Raw genomic sequence first — 18,502 nt, forward strand, 5'->3', positions numbered from 1 at the left:
TCAACGCAGTTTGAGGCAAATGTAGGATGATTGTCATGCAGTTTGCTAAGTGGTGTACATAAGCTTTCATTACTCCACTGTTAGCTACACCAGCCTTGTAGCTAAAAACTAAAGAAATACACTTCAGACCAAACATGTCTTGGCCGATTGAGTAAGCCATTTGGGCTAAGAGGGCTTTTCGACAAACTTTCACTGTAATCTCCGAGGTCATTGGAGGTATTAGTTTCTGTGTAGTCAGTGAAACGTTTCATAATCAAAGTGTTATGAAAAGTTATGATTTCCAACACCTGGTGCAAGCTGTGATGCTATGGGGGTTTCCATATGTAAGCTCAGGCACACGTTTTACTTTGACTGACTAGCCTCAGGGTAGTATTTGAATGGTTGAAGGCTAAACGCAAGTCAGTAACACTCCTTATTCTCACAAGTTAATGAAGCCCATTTTTTCCTGTGATTGTTGAGTAGCTGTGGTTAATGTATCACTGCTCTAGTTACACCACTGAGTTCACAATTTGTAATCTGAGACACTGTTGTTATTTTCAGCTTTATGTTCTTTTTTTTTCTTCGTGTTTCTTCATACAGAATTACTCACAGCGAGATGAGTCAAAATCCTTGTATGTCCTGCTGTGTTGATAAGGACAACATTTTGCATGTTTGGAATGTGAAAATAACAGCGTGGTGTGATTAAGCCATGTGTCATTGGTGCGCTTTGTGCTCGCTGGTGTATTTTTGCCAGTATCTGTTTTTTGTCTTCTTTGCCTTCTCCCATGTTTTAGTATTTGACTGCTCTGATGAAAATGAGGTGTTGGTTACTTCTTCACCTTCACCAAGAATATGTGTACTGAGTGGCCTGTTGGCCTTATCTTTCTTTGTGGTTTAGCCACGTTTACATGTCTGAATTTTTTAAGGTGTAGTTGCATGTGGTTACAGAGAGGCTTGTCAGGGAGTAAAGGGGCCGTGGGGTCACACCTAGACAAGGCTCAGACTGCGGCCTGGCTGTGTCCGCTCTCATTACTCTTACATTATCCAGAGTCAGCGGCCATCACGCCATACACACTGAGCCCTCCTCTCTGACCTGGCTGCTGTTTCTAAAGCTTGTTACAATACTGGTATAAGGGTGAGCAATATGATTATACTTATCATGATACATTATTTCAATTTCTCACCGTATACTTTGTGTATATCATGAATATTAATACTTAAAGCACTGCTTCAAACACTGACCAACTGCATGTTTCGCTACAAAGAGAGCATAATTAGGCCTGTTTAATTGCATTTAGTTTAGCACAGTATCTGAAACTGAAAAAGCTGACAAACAAAAGCTCTCACATAAAATATGTTTTAATAAAGATATTGCAGTATGTATGTGCTACAAAATCCAATGTCCTCAAAAACAGAGAACGTTTGGTCATCAAAGGCAATTAATTGTATTATTTTTTTATTTATACTTTGCACTTTGGCATTGGTGTTTACAACTTCTGTTGGTGTTGGTGTGCTAGCAAGGAATTTCCTTTCTTTTTCTGTTGTTTTGCTGTATTCTGCATATCAAGCAGGATGTCGGGATGTTCAAGAGGTATCAAACGTGTAGTGGGGTATTTTGAATTCGGTATTTTGAATGCTATACCTCTTGATACTAAGCATTTACAGAGATTATAAATTGCTTATACAAGTCAGAGTCAGTAACTCTTCGTTGTATGAGCAGAGCCTCCTTCACTGCTAGCTTAAGTCATTGTGGTTTTTTTTTGGTGAGCCCAGAAACTTTATGATAAAATTTTAGTTACAGGCATAAATAACCAAAAAGAAAAAACACTGACAACACATCTCTGTTTTCCATCAGACTTCAGTCTTTTAGAAATGTAAGAGAAGAAGAGAGAGCTTTTTATCGCTAAGACATTTGAGACTCTTATCTTGAGATGTTTGTTAGTGCGGCAGTGAGCACGTGGCTTTCGTCACACGGCATCAGTGGGTAACAGTTCCCCAATCTCATTTGTGAATTCAGTGTATTTTTATAAATGATTCTGAATTGCACCCGAATAGTAAAATCGAAGATGACACTTGGAATTTCCCAATAAACTGATTCATTTTCTAAAGAACGGTACGTGCTGTGAGGTCAAAGATTTGCACCCCTCAGCCTGTAAAACTGCGTCATTTCTTAGGAAAATTTTCTAGAAATCCTTATGGATCCTTATGTCTTTGTAGTGTGTGTGTGTGTGTGTGTGTGTGTGTGTGTGTGTGTGTGTGTGTGCGTTTTATACGTTGCAGTATGTAGGCCATGGTGTGTGTGTTGAGTTGAGAGCAGAAGTGATTTAGGTGGAGGATTAGTGCAGAGCAGAGATTGAGCAGTGGGTAAAAGCTTGTGTTTCTCTCCACTGAGCCTTTGAGGGGCTGTGCAACTGAGCAGATCCATCACTGCACCCGCACATACACACACACACGCACACACGTGTTTATTGCATGAGAAGGAGGAACTAACATAAATATCAGCCTGAGCTAAACCAGACCTCCCACAACACTCAAAACACACTGCCTGCCTTGCAGTGTGTCGCAAAGCTGGAAGAGGGAGCACGTGTGTGTGTGTGTGTATGTGTGTGTGTGTTTTAATTTTAGACTTTTGAGTTTGGTTAACAAGAGCTTAGGAAGGTTTTTTGTTGGTTTGAAGTTTGGGCATTATCTGTGTAGACTGGAACAGTCTCATTTTTTTATTATAATTTTCTTTTTATTACTTCCACTGTAATAATTTTTCAGTGTCATAAAAAGCAGAAAACACATTTAACAGGAAATTAAACAGAAACTTCCAACAACTACATATAATACAGCATTTTTCATTGTTTTGAGTGCCCACCCTTTACATTTATTACAGCTTCCATTCTTTTCAGGATATTTTTCCACTCCTCCAAAGTTCAGTCTTAGGTTTCTTTTTTTCCCCTCACTATCTGAGTAATCCCAAACACATTCAGTGTCTCTGGGGTGGACAGTCCATTGTTCTGAGAACACCAGTAGCTGACTTGTTTGACTTGTAGTTTCTTTTTCAGTAACAGCTACTTGACAGCTACATATCCTTTCAGACCCATGGTGTTCAGTTGTCTTCTCACAGTGGAAGGATGGACAGAAACACCAGTGGATTTTTTCAGATCTGAAGCAAAAGTGGAACTTAATTTTCTCCTGTCTGTCAAAGATGAATGTACCATTTATTTGGCGGTGACAGTTTTAGTGATCTACCAAGTCTTGCACGGTTGTTAAGGGTCCCAAATTCTTTTTGGAAACTTGTGTTGTTTCATTCATTTTCCTTTGACTTTCTCCTTCCTTGTGCAAGTGGGTGTTATAGCAAATCTCCTCTGAAATATCTCCTGAAAAATTAATAATTAAATAATTGACATTTTGACTTGAAATTAAAAAAATGAGTCTGTAGCTTTTGCACAGTACTGTATACATAGACACACACAGTTCAGTCTGGACCAAGAGGCTCATACATCTAGAACTGTACAACAGTATCAGTGTTATGTATTTGTCATGAAAAAATAGAGGTGCTCTGTCCCTGCTAGAAATATAGGCTTAATATGCATAGTCTGAAAAATAAGGCTAAATACAAATATATATATATAGGAGCTGAAAGCAAAAATTAAAGCATGAAGCTGTAAAATATAAATGTGAGTCATCTAACAAGTGAAGTAAATCATTTCATAATGAATGCATTGTAAACAGCATCTCAGAGTAATTGGCTGCACATGTGACAGAGTAAGCATGTGTTAGCCTGGAGTGTGGGGGGGGGTGCTAAAATGGCAGAATTCATAATTAAGCATGCACAAACAAAATAAATTATAAAACAAATGTCTTTTTTCTTTAATCCCATGAACATGAACAAATTGTGTCTGCATTTCTCTAATTCACGTTTGTTTATCATTACATTTATCAAATTACTTGTTTTCATCACTCCAGTTTCCATAATCATTTACATATCTTTGCCTTGGCCATTCTCTTGCATACTGTTGGAGAGGTAGTCAGATACATAATAACGCTGAATCTTATAAATGAAATGTCTCTTCTGGAAGATTTTAGTTGGATTTTCCGATGCGCGCACACTATCACTCAGTAGATGGCTAAACACATTGTTTGCGCTTACTCCACATGGCAGAGAAATAAACTTTTACAGCTTAATGTCACTGACTGCACTTGCTTTATTCACGTGTCTAGGTAGTAACATTATGGAAACATGTTCTGAACAGAATTTACACTCAAAGAGATGCAACTTGAAACAGCTTGTTTTACAGTTTTCTTTTGAATAATGTTCCACAAACTTTACCACAGTGAAAACTCATTCTAGTTGTCCCCTTTTTACTAAGCCAGCTTTTCCACCTCAATATGAACAATGCAATTAAGAGTACAGGTTATTCAATGAAGTTTTATATGAAAAGCTTGTCGATTGTGGCATTTTTGGAATTGCACTCAGGCATTTTTCAGTTTCAAATATGGGTATTTACATTGGACACTAATACAATTGCTGTATAATAGCTTTGAGAACCAGGCCTTACATAGAGGACTGGCTTTAGGGATCTTTCTTTTTCTACCATCTATCCCGATCCTGGTCACTGGTCAACTTTCATCTTTGCTAAAACATTGAGCCTCATTTACCAATACCTTCCTAAATTTCTTTTTAAATAAAATAAACAAAAAAGTCTATGTCAGATTTGTGACTTTGGTTGTAATAAACAACCTTTGTTGAGTTTGGACTATTTTATTCAGTTTTACAAGCTGTTAACAAATCTCAATCGTGGCCAGTTGTCATAAAAACTTTGCTATTTCATAGCTCTCCCCAGTCGTGCCAACAATCTAGGACTGCAAAGGCCCACACATGGCTCTCGGTCTGATTTGATTCAGCATGGTTTCACCTGCCTCAGTAGGTGCTTTCTCTCCATGCAGGAGTCAGTTTGCAGAAACACAAAACACTTATTTCCACAGAATGAGCAAAACAGTTTTTAGTGAGGTCTTCAGAAGTTTGTCAAAAGTCAGTCAGTGCAAGAAAAGCCATCATCACCGCCATGGGCTAAAGCAGATTACCAAAATTTACCTCTGAACCAGTGAAGCACTCCAATATATAATATAGTAAGATGTGGCTTAGTGAATAAATTTACATTCAGGCATATGTTCCATTTAGTAGACATAATTTTCTTCAAGACACTGCATCCAGGCTCTTTTTTGTGCTGTGTATCTAGGCAGCAAGTACTATTCTTAACTAAAAAAAACCCAATCATTCAAAGTCAGTCAGTTATCTGTCCATTGAAGTCAGTTAGCAATTGATTCCTGGTGAATAATTTGTCTACTGTTAATTCAGAGCCATCTTACCTTCCTTCTTGAACAGTCACGTTGACATCAGGGTGAAGTAGTTATTCAGTAACCATAATGATTGGGCCTCCCTTAATCTTACCTTATCTTACTAACCAATCAGCAATGTGATTATTTCGAAACAGTGACTCTGAGTTCTCTCCACCCTCTTTCTGTAGGAGGCATGGCTGTTTGGTCCTTGGCTTCCAGCACCCAGAGTCCTACACAGGTAGTAGTGGACAGAGTAGGCAGCTGAGGAAGGGAGCTCCTCGCTGGGCCGTAATGACGAAAAGACAAGGGCGGCCCTGCAGGTGGAAGTGAAGACGTGACCAGGAAGAGGGAGGAAGAAGATGGGAGCCAATGCTTCCAGCTACCCGCACTCATGCTCCCCTCGCTTTGGTGGAAATGCACAGACACAGCAGACCTTCATTGGTAAGTACTTAAATGGAAAAACTGGTGTTTGTACCAGTCTGTAGGAAAGTGTTTTTAATCTGTTGTTGTGTGGATACTGATCAATGCTTGTCTAATTGCAAGAGCAGTAAAATGTATATTTCTTTATATAGTTTAGAGACTGTTTCCGTGAACAGTTTACGCTGTCGCAGAACTTCACTCACTGATTAAACTGCATCATGTGACGTTGCAGGGCAGCTTTGATTAGTGAATAAACAGCCAAAATCTAAAGGAGAAATGAGACAGATTTGTTTCAGTGCCAGTCTGGTCAAGAAAGCAGGAATGCACCCACAAAACCACACGTCGGCCACTACTGAGGGTTTTTCTTTTTTTCTTCCTGGTCATGTGTATAGAACCCTTGGACATGGATGGGCTGTGCTTTTTGTCACTGTGTAGTACAGTTGCACAATACTGGCATACTAATGAGCTGCTACATTTCAGAAAGTTGTATAGATCAAATTCAGGATTTTTTTATGGCTTTATTCAACCATTCATCGTGCCGTTCAACCGTTGCATGTCAAACAACATTTGAGCATTTGACAATAAGTTTTTTGTTATTTATTGTTTTATTGTAAGTGAGCATTTAACATGAGTGTGCAACGATTGTTGCCTTGCCATCATTACAGTTTCTTTATCTGATTAGAATTGGCATCAGTGCATCTTTCACTTTTCAGAGATGTCATTCATCTCAAAAATGTCCTCTCCAAACTTGGAGACCTACTTACCTGTGGGATGTCCTCAGATGAAACATCCTAACCAAGATATTTGACAGCAGAATCCATAGCACTAATCGATGATTAACCCTGGCCTGTGACATTCGCTGGCATTTCTGTAATGATTTTTAATCCCCCCCTGTGGAAAGTGCAGTTCAATTACCAGTGAAATGGGGCTGGAGACTGTGATTAACAGAGTGTCACCGGAACCATTAGGGAGAAGGAGTGGGATAATGGGCTGCTGAAGCCTGCATGAACACTGGGTTTTTTTGGGAGCAGCTAGTTATCAGGTCAGTTCAGTCCTGGAGAATGTGTCTCTGCAGTCTGAATGGCTGCTGATTTTGGGGAAAAGAATCATTCTTCCTTGACGTGTTTCTAAGCATGGGTGGCTGGAGACGATTTACAAAGCTGTCACTCATCTGTAATTCCCCAGGTCTCTATGATCTTTCAGAACTAATTGAGTTATTTTTCAGTAGAATCTTCAATTGTGTTTTTTCTTTTTACTGAAAGCTTAACTTAGGAGCGTGTAATATAACTATATATAAGCTTTGTAGTTTTGTTCTTTAAGTTAATTTAGGGATAGGCGATATAGAAAACAATATCACAATACTTTTAAGACTTTTTTATGATACATGATATGTATCCCAATATTTGAAATTTTATAAGTTAGAACAGACAAGAAGTACCAGTAGTACTAATAAATACTGTCACAAATTATGAATACAATGATTAATAAATGCTTTACACGCTGTACCAAACTAAAACCAATTAGCCCTTATTATGTTCTTTAAGTATTAGTGATACCTGTGATATGCTCAGAAAAGCATATGCGATGAAGGTGGGCAATATAATCATATTTTATCATTATCATGATAATTTCTATTATCATGATGCACTATATGCACGTCTGAGCATGTTGTGGAGAGACAGTGGATATGTCGGTGCTTATAGAATACTGAACTGCATGATTTACAAAGACAGCATAGTTATTCGTGTTTAACTGGATTTAGTGCAGCAAAGGATGTGAAATGTTGGATAATATTAATTTTAATAAGTTTTTGATGGAATTTTTTAAATGTGACACTACTAGTGCATTGTATTGAAATATCATGATACGTATTGTGTATCTTGGAAATTTCTGTAAGTATTATGATATACAGCTTGTCATATTGCCCACCCCTATGATATAAGGAAGACTTTAAAGTACTAACCATGCTTTTCCACTATAGGCTAGGGATGGGCATACTAACCATTTTGCTATTTGATTGTCTCTGTATCCAAATATTTTATAGGTCTATTGTTCTGATTACAAAATGAAAACATTTCAACATTTGTTTGTGTGCAGCTAGAATGATCCATATCTGCTTGTTTGGTTTAGCTGATTATCTTAAGTAAACGAATACTAAGATTTCAGCTATCTGTATACGCAGATAACCTTGGCCAACCTTACTGAACTCAGTGTTTCTCTTTGTCTCCACCTCTCAGGAACGTCACTGTACTCGCAGCAGGGCTACACGTGGGAACCAAAGCTCTACAGTCTGGAACATAGTGGACATGAGAGGCCACATGACCGGAAGAAGAAGAGCTCGGGCCTGGCCACCCTGAAGCGCAGGTTCATCAGGCGCCGCAGGGCTGGCCGCTCAGCGGACCACGCACGGCAGATGCGTGAGCTGCTCTCAGGTTGGGACGTGCGTGATGTTAATGCTCTGGTGGAAGAGTACGAGGGCACCGCTGCTCTTAAAGAGCTGAGTCTAGCTGCTGGCCTGGCCAGACCTGAGGTGTCTGCGCTGCGCTCTGACATGGCTGCCCTATTCCAGCACAAGCACTGCACTGACGTGGACCTGGTTTTTCAGGACACCTGTTTCCCTGCCCATAGGGCCATCCTGGCCGCCCGCTGCCCTTTCTTCAAGACTCTGTTGTCATCCACAGGTGCAGCAGCTTCAGGCTATGGAGGGACAGAGGTGCTGCTGGATGTGGGCACAGCAGGCATGGATGTGGCACTGTTCTCTGCTCTTTTACACTTCCTCTACACAGGTGAGCTAGGCGCTGGAGGAGTGGGCGAGGCAGAAACGCGACTGAGGAACATGGATGTTCTCCGGCAGCTGAGTGAGGAGTTTGGCATGCCAAATCCTCTGGAGGATGACATGAGGGCACTGTTTAACAACATGTGCTACTATGACTCTGTCCTTAGCTTTTGCTCTGATCCTGAAGTTGCAGAAGCTTGTGATGGAGTGGGTGGTATTAGTGGAGGGGGTATCACCGGAGGCAGCACTGTAAACAGCAGCATTGGAAGTGGTGGGCAGTCGCCATCGCCGGAGGAGGACCTGAGGGCCCACAAGGCTGTTCTCTCAGCGCGCTCTCCTTTCTTTCGGAACCTGCTGCAGCGGCGCATTCGGACAGGCGAAGAGATGACAGAGCGCACACTGCAGACTCCCACGCTGATCGTACTGGACGAGTCCATCATTCCACGCAAGTACGCCCGTGTGATCCTCCACTGCATGTACACGGATGCTGTAGATCTGTCCTTGGTCCTCCATGGCAGTCCTTCTGTGGGCAGTCTGAGTGAGGCCCAGGCCCTGCTCACAGGCAGCGGAGCTGGCAAGGGTGCTGTGTCTTCACGCACTGAAGAAGCCATGGAGCTCTACCACATTGCCCTGTTCCTGGAGTTCAGCATGCTGGCTCAAGGTAAGCACGCTCATGCACTTTACTTGTAAGTAAGTAGATTTTATTTACAAAGCACTTAACACAACAAGGCTTGATTGAGCAGACTCAAGTGAGAGTTTCTAGTCAAAAAATGGCCATCAAGTAATAGTTATTTATTTTTTATGAGAATTTCTGAGGAGATGAGATATAAGTTAATGCACTTACATTAGGAAGAGGAAAACCAGTGGAAAATGAATGGAAAGAACAGGAGTTTCCACAGCTGGAAAAAATTACTAAAAGACGAAGTACCCGAACAGTACTTAAAGCTTTCATCTTTGAGAGAGAGGAGAAAGTCTGTTGCTTCAAATGTGAAAAAATCCACAGGTTTCTCTGTCCATCCTTTCACTGTGAGGAGACAACTCAATTGGCAGAATTGTGCCAACGTAGGGAGATGTATAGTATGAACATATGGATGTGTAGTATATATTCCTCATCCAGTAGCTTTGTCCCATGTTAAAATGTTCAGATTCCATCAGTTTTATATAGTGAGTGAGCTTGGGGAGTTTGTTGCTGAGTATTGGAGATTTGCATGGAAGGAAACAAAAGTTGCATCAACAGACACCAAAGTCTTACTGATGATTTGATTTGTAAAGGTGTTTGCTGCAGAAGGGTGAATATTTCTGTCAGATTTTAGTTAGATAGTTTGTTCTTATGGCTCGATGCAGGGAATAGTCTTTCCAGACTGACATCAGATAACAAGGATTTGGAAGGCCGTAGTTTGAAACCTATGGGCCTTAAAGCTGAGAGAAATTCTCGTTTATAGCCGTCTTCAACCACCTTCTTTTAGCACTCACATCTTTTCATTTCCATATCCTCTTATTCTTCTAGTTCTCATTTTTTCACATGTAATAGTCTGCTTTTTCCAATCTAAAGCGACTTTCACAATCATTCTGACTTTCCCTTTACCACTTCACGCCTTCTCCTTTCTGCTCAGTAATTTCCTAGTTTTGTTTTCTGTTAGCTTACTGTTTATTCAGACATGACCTGTAGAGGTAGGTCACAGTGCAGGTTTAGGAGCAGTTTGGGGTGTGAAAAACCTTCTCCCTCTTCCTTTTCCCCTTTTGGTGCTGTTTGGTCTCCTTTTCTGTGTGTAGTCATTTATTTTGAAAAAGAAAAATATATTGATTTGTTCCATTTGTGAAGTTGCATTGGGAGCTTGCTTTGTTGTTCGTGCCAGTTGATCAGCGCACTTAGTCCTTAGTAAGAGTATGCCAAGCAGAAATGAACTAATGAAGTCTTTCACACGCTGTATTAGGCCAAACACTGGCGGGAAAAAGGAAAAATCACTATATCAAGAAAACTTTGTTTTAGGTTTTCTGTAGTTTAAACTGTAGAATATTCAGATTCAGATTTTAGTACATTGTCATCTTCATATGCAACTTGTATTTCTAATGTCAAAATTTCTTAGGCGGGTCTTGGGAAGATATTGTGGGCCCTGCGCTATGCAAATCGCTTCTGTCAGAACGCTTCTCCAAAAAGATAACTTTACAGGAGAAGGAAAAACATATTTTACTTTTAGTGTAAATAAATGGAACCAGACCTTTTCCAAGTAGTTTTGGGCCATTTCATTTGGTCCATTCATCATATAATTCTCATATTGTATAAAGGGCAACAGGCATTTTCAAATTATGCCAAAAACTGAAAAATGTTATGTGGGTATATGTAGATATGTGGGTTTGCTCCGAAAGCAGCCATCCATTAGTAAATCCATGTAGAGTCAAGCAGTCCTGAATGTTACCCTCATCACCGATCAGTGAGCTAATAAATACAACCAAGATAGCATTAGTGTAACTCTTACCTTAGCCAACGAACAAAATAATAATGAATAGTAATGAATAATAGTATTAATCAGTGCGAAATGTAAGCCTGAGTTTTTTTTGTTTTTTTTTAACTCTTTCAGTCAGAAAAAAGCCAAACTGAGGGAATGTATTTAGATAGCCAAGTAAATATGCTACTAACTTTAGCTTTTAGCTTGATGTCAATTCTGACATTTGAGTAACCCATTCTCTCTATTGTAATGATTATTTGAAGACAGTAACTAAAGTTATATGACTGCAGTAAGATATAAAAAAAAAAAAATGATAACATCGCAAAGTTTGTCAAAAACTCCTTGCACTTTTAAGGTTCGTTGTCATCAGAAGGGGGTTTTCTTAGTGTTTTAAACTGTAAAATCTCGCTCTGGAGACTTTTGCACTTAATGTTGCAAGTATGTTTACAACAGATCTACCGATGGTTACATTTTTCATTTTGGCCAGTGTCTCTTTAACAGTGAGACATGGAAATGTACTTGGATTAAGATTAGTAAGTGATCAGCTGCTATCAGTGTCCACTTCAAAGACTTTCTCACTGGCCAATTATACTTTTCTTTTGTAGATAAGGACAGATATGACAGTGAGATTGGGTTTCTCTGTGGGACGTCTCGCTTTGATTGAGAGACTGTAGATGAGGTGATGTCCTTGCTCCACCTTAATCTGTTACAGATGAGGGCTGGAACACTAAAGTATGTCAGTGCTTTAATGAAAGATGATGTTAGCATGTATTTACTGATAGACAAGGAAAGGACATGATCATAAGCAGTGAATGTTTTAATAAATATTCTCTCTGTAATATCTCTGTCTGTAATAAACGCTGAATCCAGTGTATCATCATGAAGTGTGAAGATTACTAATATATGGTTATAATGTTCTAAGATTAAGTGTGCAATAATACAGGAGTGTATGTCCTACATGGCTCCATTGTTGCACAGTGTATGTTATGTATGCAAACAAATTTGACACCCTTGGTCAAATGACATTTTGTTGATGTTTTTAAGTAAATAATAAATACAAAATGTGGTGTGTGTGTGTGTGTATGTATGTATGTATGTATGTATGTATATATATATATATATATATATATATATATATATATATATATATATGATATGTGTGTGTGTTTGTGTGTGTGTGTGTGTGTGTGTGTTTGTTTGTTTGTTTGTTTGTTTGTTTGTTTGTTTGTTATTTTTAAGCTCAGCAAATAGTTATAAATTATGTGTTAACATTTGCAGGAAAATATTTAAGTTTGTTCCCTGTACAGGATGTGTTAACTTACTTTTCACTTATAAAATCAGCAAACATGTAATTTGACCAGGATTGATGAACTTTTTGGCATGCGTCTGAATTTAGAGCCGGGCAGTATGATTATATTTTATCATTATTGTGATACGATTTGTCCTAAAATACCTTTTTATTGTTGCTGATATTGTCAGAACTTCTAGAACACTGAACATTTGCTTGTATCATCACAAAGAGAGCATATTCAAACCTGTTATAAAGGCTGTAGCATAGTGCAGTATGTTAAACGTTAAATGTAATCATAGTTTTTGATTTTCTTTTTTAAACGTGATACTGCTCTGGCTTTTTTGTCTGCACCTTCAGGTGTCAAATTATAGTTTTGCTGTATTGCCTACTGCTACATATGGGCCAGTAACATGTTAAGAGGCAGCTGGGATTACTTATCTCTTAGTTACAGATTGTTGAAACATGCAGTATCAGCTATTGCTGTTCCACCTGTCAAGGTTTCATAATTTCCTTTATTTACTCAGTCATAGCCTAACAGTATTGCCAGTTATTGGCTGAGAGCTGTAGATGGCCTCTGTCAAACAGTAGGAGTCAACATCCATCCCAGCCATTTTCCCCTCTCTCAGAAGAAAAGGTGTCTCATGTGTTGGGCAGTGTCTTTGTTTTCTAGGTTAATTTATTTTAGGTATTGCCTAAAGCTTAATGTTGTGTCTACTTGTCTTTTAATTTACCTTTACCTTTTATTTACCTTACCTTTTTATTGCAGCCCTTTTACAATCTTTTTTTTATAGTAATTTTACTGTCAAATAAGGCCTTGGGATTCATGATGACGTCAATGTAACAGTGTCTCTAAAAGTTGTTTATGAGTCAATTATAGATCAGGTGCAATTACCTAGAAGTGGACAATAAAATATTAACTCTTTAACTGTCCAAGTGTCCTAGTATTATAAATCTCATTACTATCCGTACTTTAATGATGGAGTAAGAATGAAAGCGACTGCAGAGAGTGAAAGAGAGAGAGGGAGGATTTGAGCAAACTCATTAACTTTTTTCTGCTTTCTTCACCCAAAGTGACATGAACTCTTTTCTGCATTATGAAAACATACTTTGTATTTTGTATATTGTGTCTTTTTCATTTGGTTTTGTTGATTCAATATTGCAACAGCTCAATAGGACGAAATCACAACAAAAAAGCAATAAAGATGAATCTTGATCTCTGCATCTTTGTGATTGAATAAATTACTTTTCAGTTTTAATTTGACCAGTCAAGTCACTCATGCTTAGCAAAAAGTATGATCATATCACAAGTGCATTGCTTTGCTGTTATTTTATCGCTCATCTGTTATTAGCAGCAGCTTGTCCTTCAAGAATGATATAAATGTCTACGAAAAGCCAAAAGTTAAAACAGGTTGCTTATGCAGACAGTACAGCTCTGACGTGCTGATAGATGTTGAATGCTCTGATATTGAATTCCTTGTTTGGTGCGGATCATCGTAAAAATGTGTCCCACCAGCAGCAAACAAAACCACTGTACACTTGGAAGTGAAAATTCTAGATTCTCATAAGGACTAAATGGGGAGGGTTGCTGTCTTGCCTTTGTAATGTAATGGGGTAATGCTGAATTGTGTAAATATGTAGTAAGTTAAAGAATTAAATGCAGTATTTTGCAACACTAAATGGGATGTCTTTGTTGTAATAGCACATTTTCAGTCGCCTTAGGCACTTATTTTGACGGTTGAGGAAGCATTCAGTTGTAAAATAGCCAATCTCCCCAGAAGGCTACCATGGAGGAATCTGGGGCATGAGTCTGTTCACAAACCCTGAAAACCTTGAAAATATGTCTAATTTTAAATCTTCATAAGCTCCTGGTTAAGCGATTGGTATATTAACATGCCACTTTTATTTAATGATCTGTTTTATTGCTTTACAGTAAATTGTGAAAGCACTGTAGATTTCATCACATTTCCCATTATAAAAACATAGTGTATCTTTGCGTAACAGGCTCTATTGCGCACACACGTTGTCACTGACATCACCCATTTAACTTTGTTAAACTTCACCCACCTAACATTTTCTTATGACCAAGAAATGACATTTATTTCTTCTTTCCAAATAAATGCACTTGACATTATGGCAGTTTGGAAACACACGTTTAGAAGTTTTAGTTTCATGTCTGGGTTGACCCAGCTTGTTCCATCAACAGAATTTGCATTTGCATTGATAAAAAATATAAACGTCCCTTAAAAAGATGCAATCGTGATTAGACACTGAAAACAGTTCCAAAGTCACACATTTATTCTTGTGTATTCTGAATGACCCTTAATATGGAACAGGAACTAATGGCTCCAGACTTGAACTAGCTACACATTTTACATTGGCAACACATTTAAAAGCAATATCAGTAGCTTACAGCAGATAAAGTTCCAGCAGTATAGCAAATTCCAAACTTCCCTATGAACTCTCACTTCCTATAATGTCCTTACAAATTAGAAGAACCGCGATACAGCTGTCATTTCTTCACCTCATGAATTAGTTTCTGGCTAGTTTAACCATATTTGGTGAAATGTGGTGGACTTAACCACTGTGTTTTTGTTGAAGTAGAACATCAACGGATCTGTCTGCCTCTGCACTTGCATGAGCTTCATTACATCGGGAGTGTTTTGGTTTTTGTTTTCGCTCACTTGCATGCTCTTCCATTCATTTTTTTAGTTTGTCTTTCTTAGTATAATAAATTTGTTACTTTGTTGCGGTTGTTAGGTTTTTTTAATGGCTGGTTGTCATTGCCAGGTTATAGGTGAGCAAGGTGGCAAGAGATTATGTTGGAGTGAATTTATTGGGAGATGGTGGCTATCATCATCATATCATCATCTTAGAAAATCACATAGCAAGGCCAGAGGTAGTTTTGGTGTATAGTACACCTTACTGAAGTTGACAAGTTTTATACACTCTATTACCCTGTATTTCTGATGGTGATGGTTGTATGTTTTCGATAATTTTGGATTTACAGGGCCATACATTGGCCCTATAATGTTGCTTATGCTTGAAAAATCTGGATAATCTTTGATCGATTACATCTCTGATGCACTTACTACAACCCTGGGAAAGTAGGAATTGGCCTGCTCCAGATTTGACATTGATTCACATCACACAGGTTTATATTGAGAACGTAAAAGTTTTAAAGGTCTATATAGTCCTGTGAATCCCAGTTGGGTAATAGAGAACAGAGGCAGTTTCTTTCATCTCTCTGGCAGAACCTCCAAAGCAAACCTCCAAAGGAAAAGCAAGGATTTACCCTTCAAAGGCTGTGTGTGTGTGTGTGTGTGTGTGTGTGTGTGTGTGTGCGCCAGCTGTTAGAAGAGATACAGAGGAGTTAGGGAATGTGTTGGAACCAGATAATGAAGGAAATATAGGCATAGAGGTTATAGGGATGGGGAAAATGGAGTAGTAGGAGATTGGATGCAGTAAATGTAAAGTGAGAGTGGGGACAGATGGAGGAAGAAAAGTGAAAAAAAGAGGTGGTAGGGAAATGAAGGAGTGCTACAAAATCCATTTATTTCACTGTAGTCTGTTTATTAAAGATAAAGGCAAATCCTGATTTACCTCTATCAACCTGAGTAGTCGCTTGAGAACACTGAAGACTTACTTTACAATTAGGACACAGTGCAAGAGCCAAGAAGGAAGTGAAAATGATTTTTCAGATATGTCATATGTTTCCTTATTTTTGACAAGTTATACAGGTTATGCAGCTTGCCTTGACTGTTTTTTGCAATTTGTTCCATTTTAACAAACCACAAGTCCAGAAGAATTTTCACCCATTCACAAATATTCACTATTAATAACAAAACCACTGCTATCACCGTCTCACATGAGATCCAGAGTCTGTTTGGTTAGACACAGAACTGATCACATGAAATTATATTTTGTTAGAATTGGTCATGATGGCAATGTCCTTATTATGTACAGACCCAATTCCAAGGATGTTGGGACAGTATGTGAAATGCAAATAAAAACAAAGCAGTGATTTATAAATCCACTTTAACCTGTATTTAAATGAAAGCAGTATAAAGTCAATGATGGATATCACTACATGAGCTCAGGAATAATTTGACAAATTGTTGTCCGTAAACACTGTATGTTGCTGCATCTGCTATGCACAGCAGAAGTCATATGTCAACAATGTCCAGAAACATTGGCTCAAGCTCATCTGAAATGGATTGATGCACAGTGAAAAAACATGCATATACAATGGGCATCATGTTCTCTGGCCCAAAGAATTAATGGACCATCCAGATTGTTACTAGTTTAAAAGCCATGGTCTGTCATGGTAAGGGGGGTGTACTGGTGCTCATGGCATTGATAACTTTCACATCTGTGAAAGCACCATTAACACTGAAAGACATGCACACATTTTGGAGCAACATATACTGTCTTTTTCTGGGACGTCTATGCTTTATACTTCAACATGATAACGTCAAACATTCTGCTGGTGTTACAGCAGCATATCTGTGTGCTCAGAGAGTGCAGGTGCTAGACTGGCCTGCCTGTCTCCCATTGAAAACGTGTGGCGCATTATGAAGTGCAAAAAATATGACAACAAAGGCCCCATATGGTTGCACAGCTAAAGACTTGTATGACTGAAAAATCGCTTTTAAAACTGGATCAGTTTGTGTCTTCAGTCCCCAAACGATTTTTAGGTGCTGTTAGAAGGAAAAGTGATGTAACCCAGTGGTAAACATGCTAAAGTCTTAGCTTATTTGGAATGAGTTTCAGGCAAAGTTCATAAGGTAAAACTTATGAAAAAATGTGTTTTTGTACTGTTTTCAGTTTAATACAGGTCAAACAGAATTTAGTAATTACAGCTTTCTGTTTATTTGCATTTGACATACTGTCACAGCTTTTATGGAATTGGGTTTGTACATTTAGGACACTGCCTTAAGACAAGAGCCAAGAAGGAACTTAAACTAAATCTGCAAATATGTAATGTGTTCCCTTATTTTCAGTCTGCAGTGTTGGGATACACACTGTTCATCTTTTGAGCTTTACATCATCCTCCACATCGAACGCCATCATAACAGTAAACTGCATTCTAAATCATGTTGTCTATTTATGATGTGTTCTCATTTTGCTGTTTCAAGCCTTTGGAGGCGAAGCTGTTTCAAGTTGTCACTGGAAAAACTCAGAGTCTGAGAGATGTTGAAATGGGACTGCCCGTCTCTCGCAGAAGAAGCAATAGCCATTAAAAATGGAATCGGAAAAGAGGCATGATGATTAAGTGTGAGAGTGCTGTGGTGAAGATAAAATCCCCCTGCAGTTAGGTGATACTGGGGCTGTCTCACCATCTAGCACTGGAGATGTTTTCGGTACGGACCAGGGAGGTGACATTTAAAAACGAATCTTCTGCTATTGCCAGCAGCTGACAGATAGAGTTATGTGTGTGCTTGCCTCACTAATCACATCACTTTTCTAATACCAGAAAGCTCTTTTTCCTGTTTGCTAGTTTGCCTTAAGCAGTACTTGCTTGTTTATAGAGGAAAAAAAAACATTAAATGGATCTTTTATGCCCCTGTGGCTACCTCCTTCTTAATTTAACCTACATCACCTGACAGCTTATGTAGCCTCACATCCACTGGCATCACTAGTTGAAGCTTACTTTGAATAGATTAATGCCGAGCAGCTTACTTCCCTCCTGTCCATGGCCACAGTGTTTACTTAATGTGGAGAATGTGGGACTGGAATGGGGGCAGTAGGAAGCGAAGCCCGGAAGGTGTGAAGGTATCAAAGGCATTGCTGTGGGTTGGTAGTTAATGGAGTTCAAGCAGCACCCGCTGTTCTGGTATGTGCTCTGATTTGAGAAATGTTTGGGAAATTGGTTCAGAAGGGGGAGGGGGCGGGTGGTTAGATGACTGAGACTTCAGAGCACAGGATAGTTTCTTCCACTCTAAATCCATGTCATTAAATGCTGCTTGACCTTATTTTAATTTAGTCTTGGTTTCTCTCTCAAACCTGGGCGTTAAAACGATAATCATAACTATGATGACTTCATATCGGTAATACACATTTGAATTGAAAATGATGGTGCTGTTCTGTTTCTCAGCTCAATTAGCATCAAAGGCTTGAACTATGAGTAATTTGTACTTTGGTACACTGGGTTGCAGTGTGTGACTTTGTCTCCTTCTAGAAAATTAAGTTAATGGCTAGACTTCCTATTTATGTCAGCACACAACAGTGTGACAGTTAAAGTATACCTGAAATCATAATGGC

At 38.8% G+C, this 18,502-nt stretch overlaps 1 protein-coding gene across 3 annotated transcripts in view; it reads left to right on the forward strand.

Moving 5' to 3' along the window:
- Positions 1 to 18,502, forward strand: part of LOC118823393 (BTB/POZ domain-containing protein 7-like) — a 39,320-nt gene that overhangs the window by 7,039 nt on the left and 13,779 nt on the right. For all 3 annotated transcript variants that reach the window (XM_036592955.1, XM_036592956.1, XM_036592957.1), the window contains exons 2-3: positions 5,496 to 5,748; positions 7,965 to 9,164. In XM_036592955.1, the coding sequence (XP_036448848.1) occupies positions 5,667 to 5,748; positions 7,965 to 9,164 (1,282 nt within the window). In that variant the 5' untranslated portion in view covers positions 5,496 to 5,666. The remainder of the gene's footprint in view (positions 1 to 5,495; positions 5,749 to 7,964; positions 9,165 to 18,502) is intronic.

This window comes from Colossoma macropomum, unplaced genomic scaffold (genome assembly GCF_904425465.1).
Source record: "Colossoma macropomum unplaced genomic scaffold, Colossoma_macropomum, whole genome shotgun sequence".
NCBI lineage: Eukaryota > Metazoa > Chordata > Actinopteri > Characiformes > Serrasalmidae > Colossoma > Colossoma macropomum.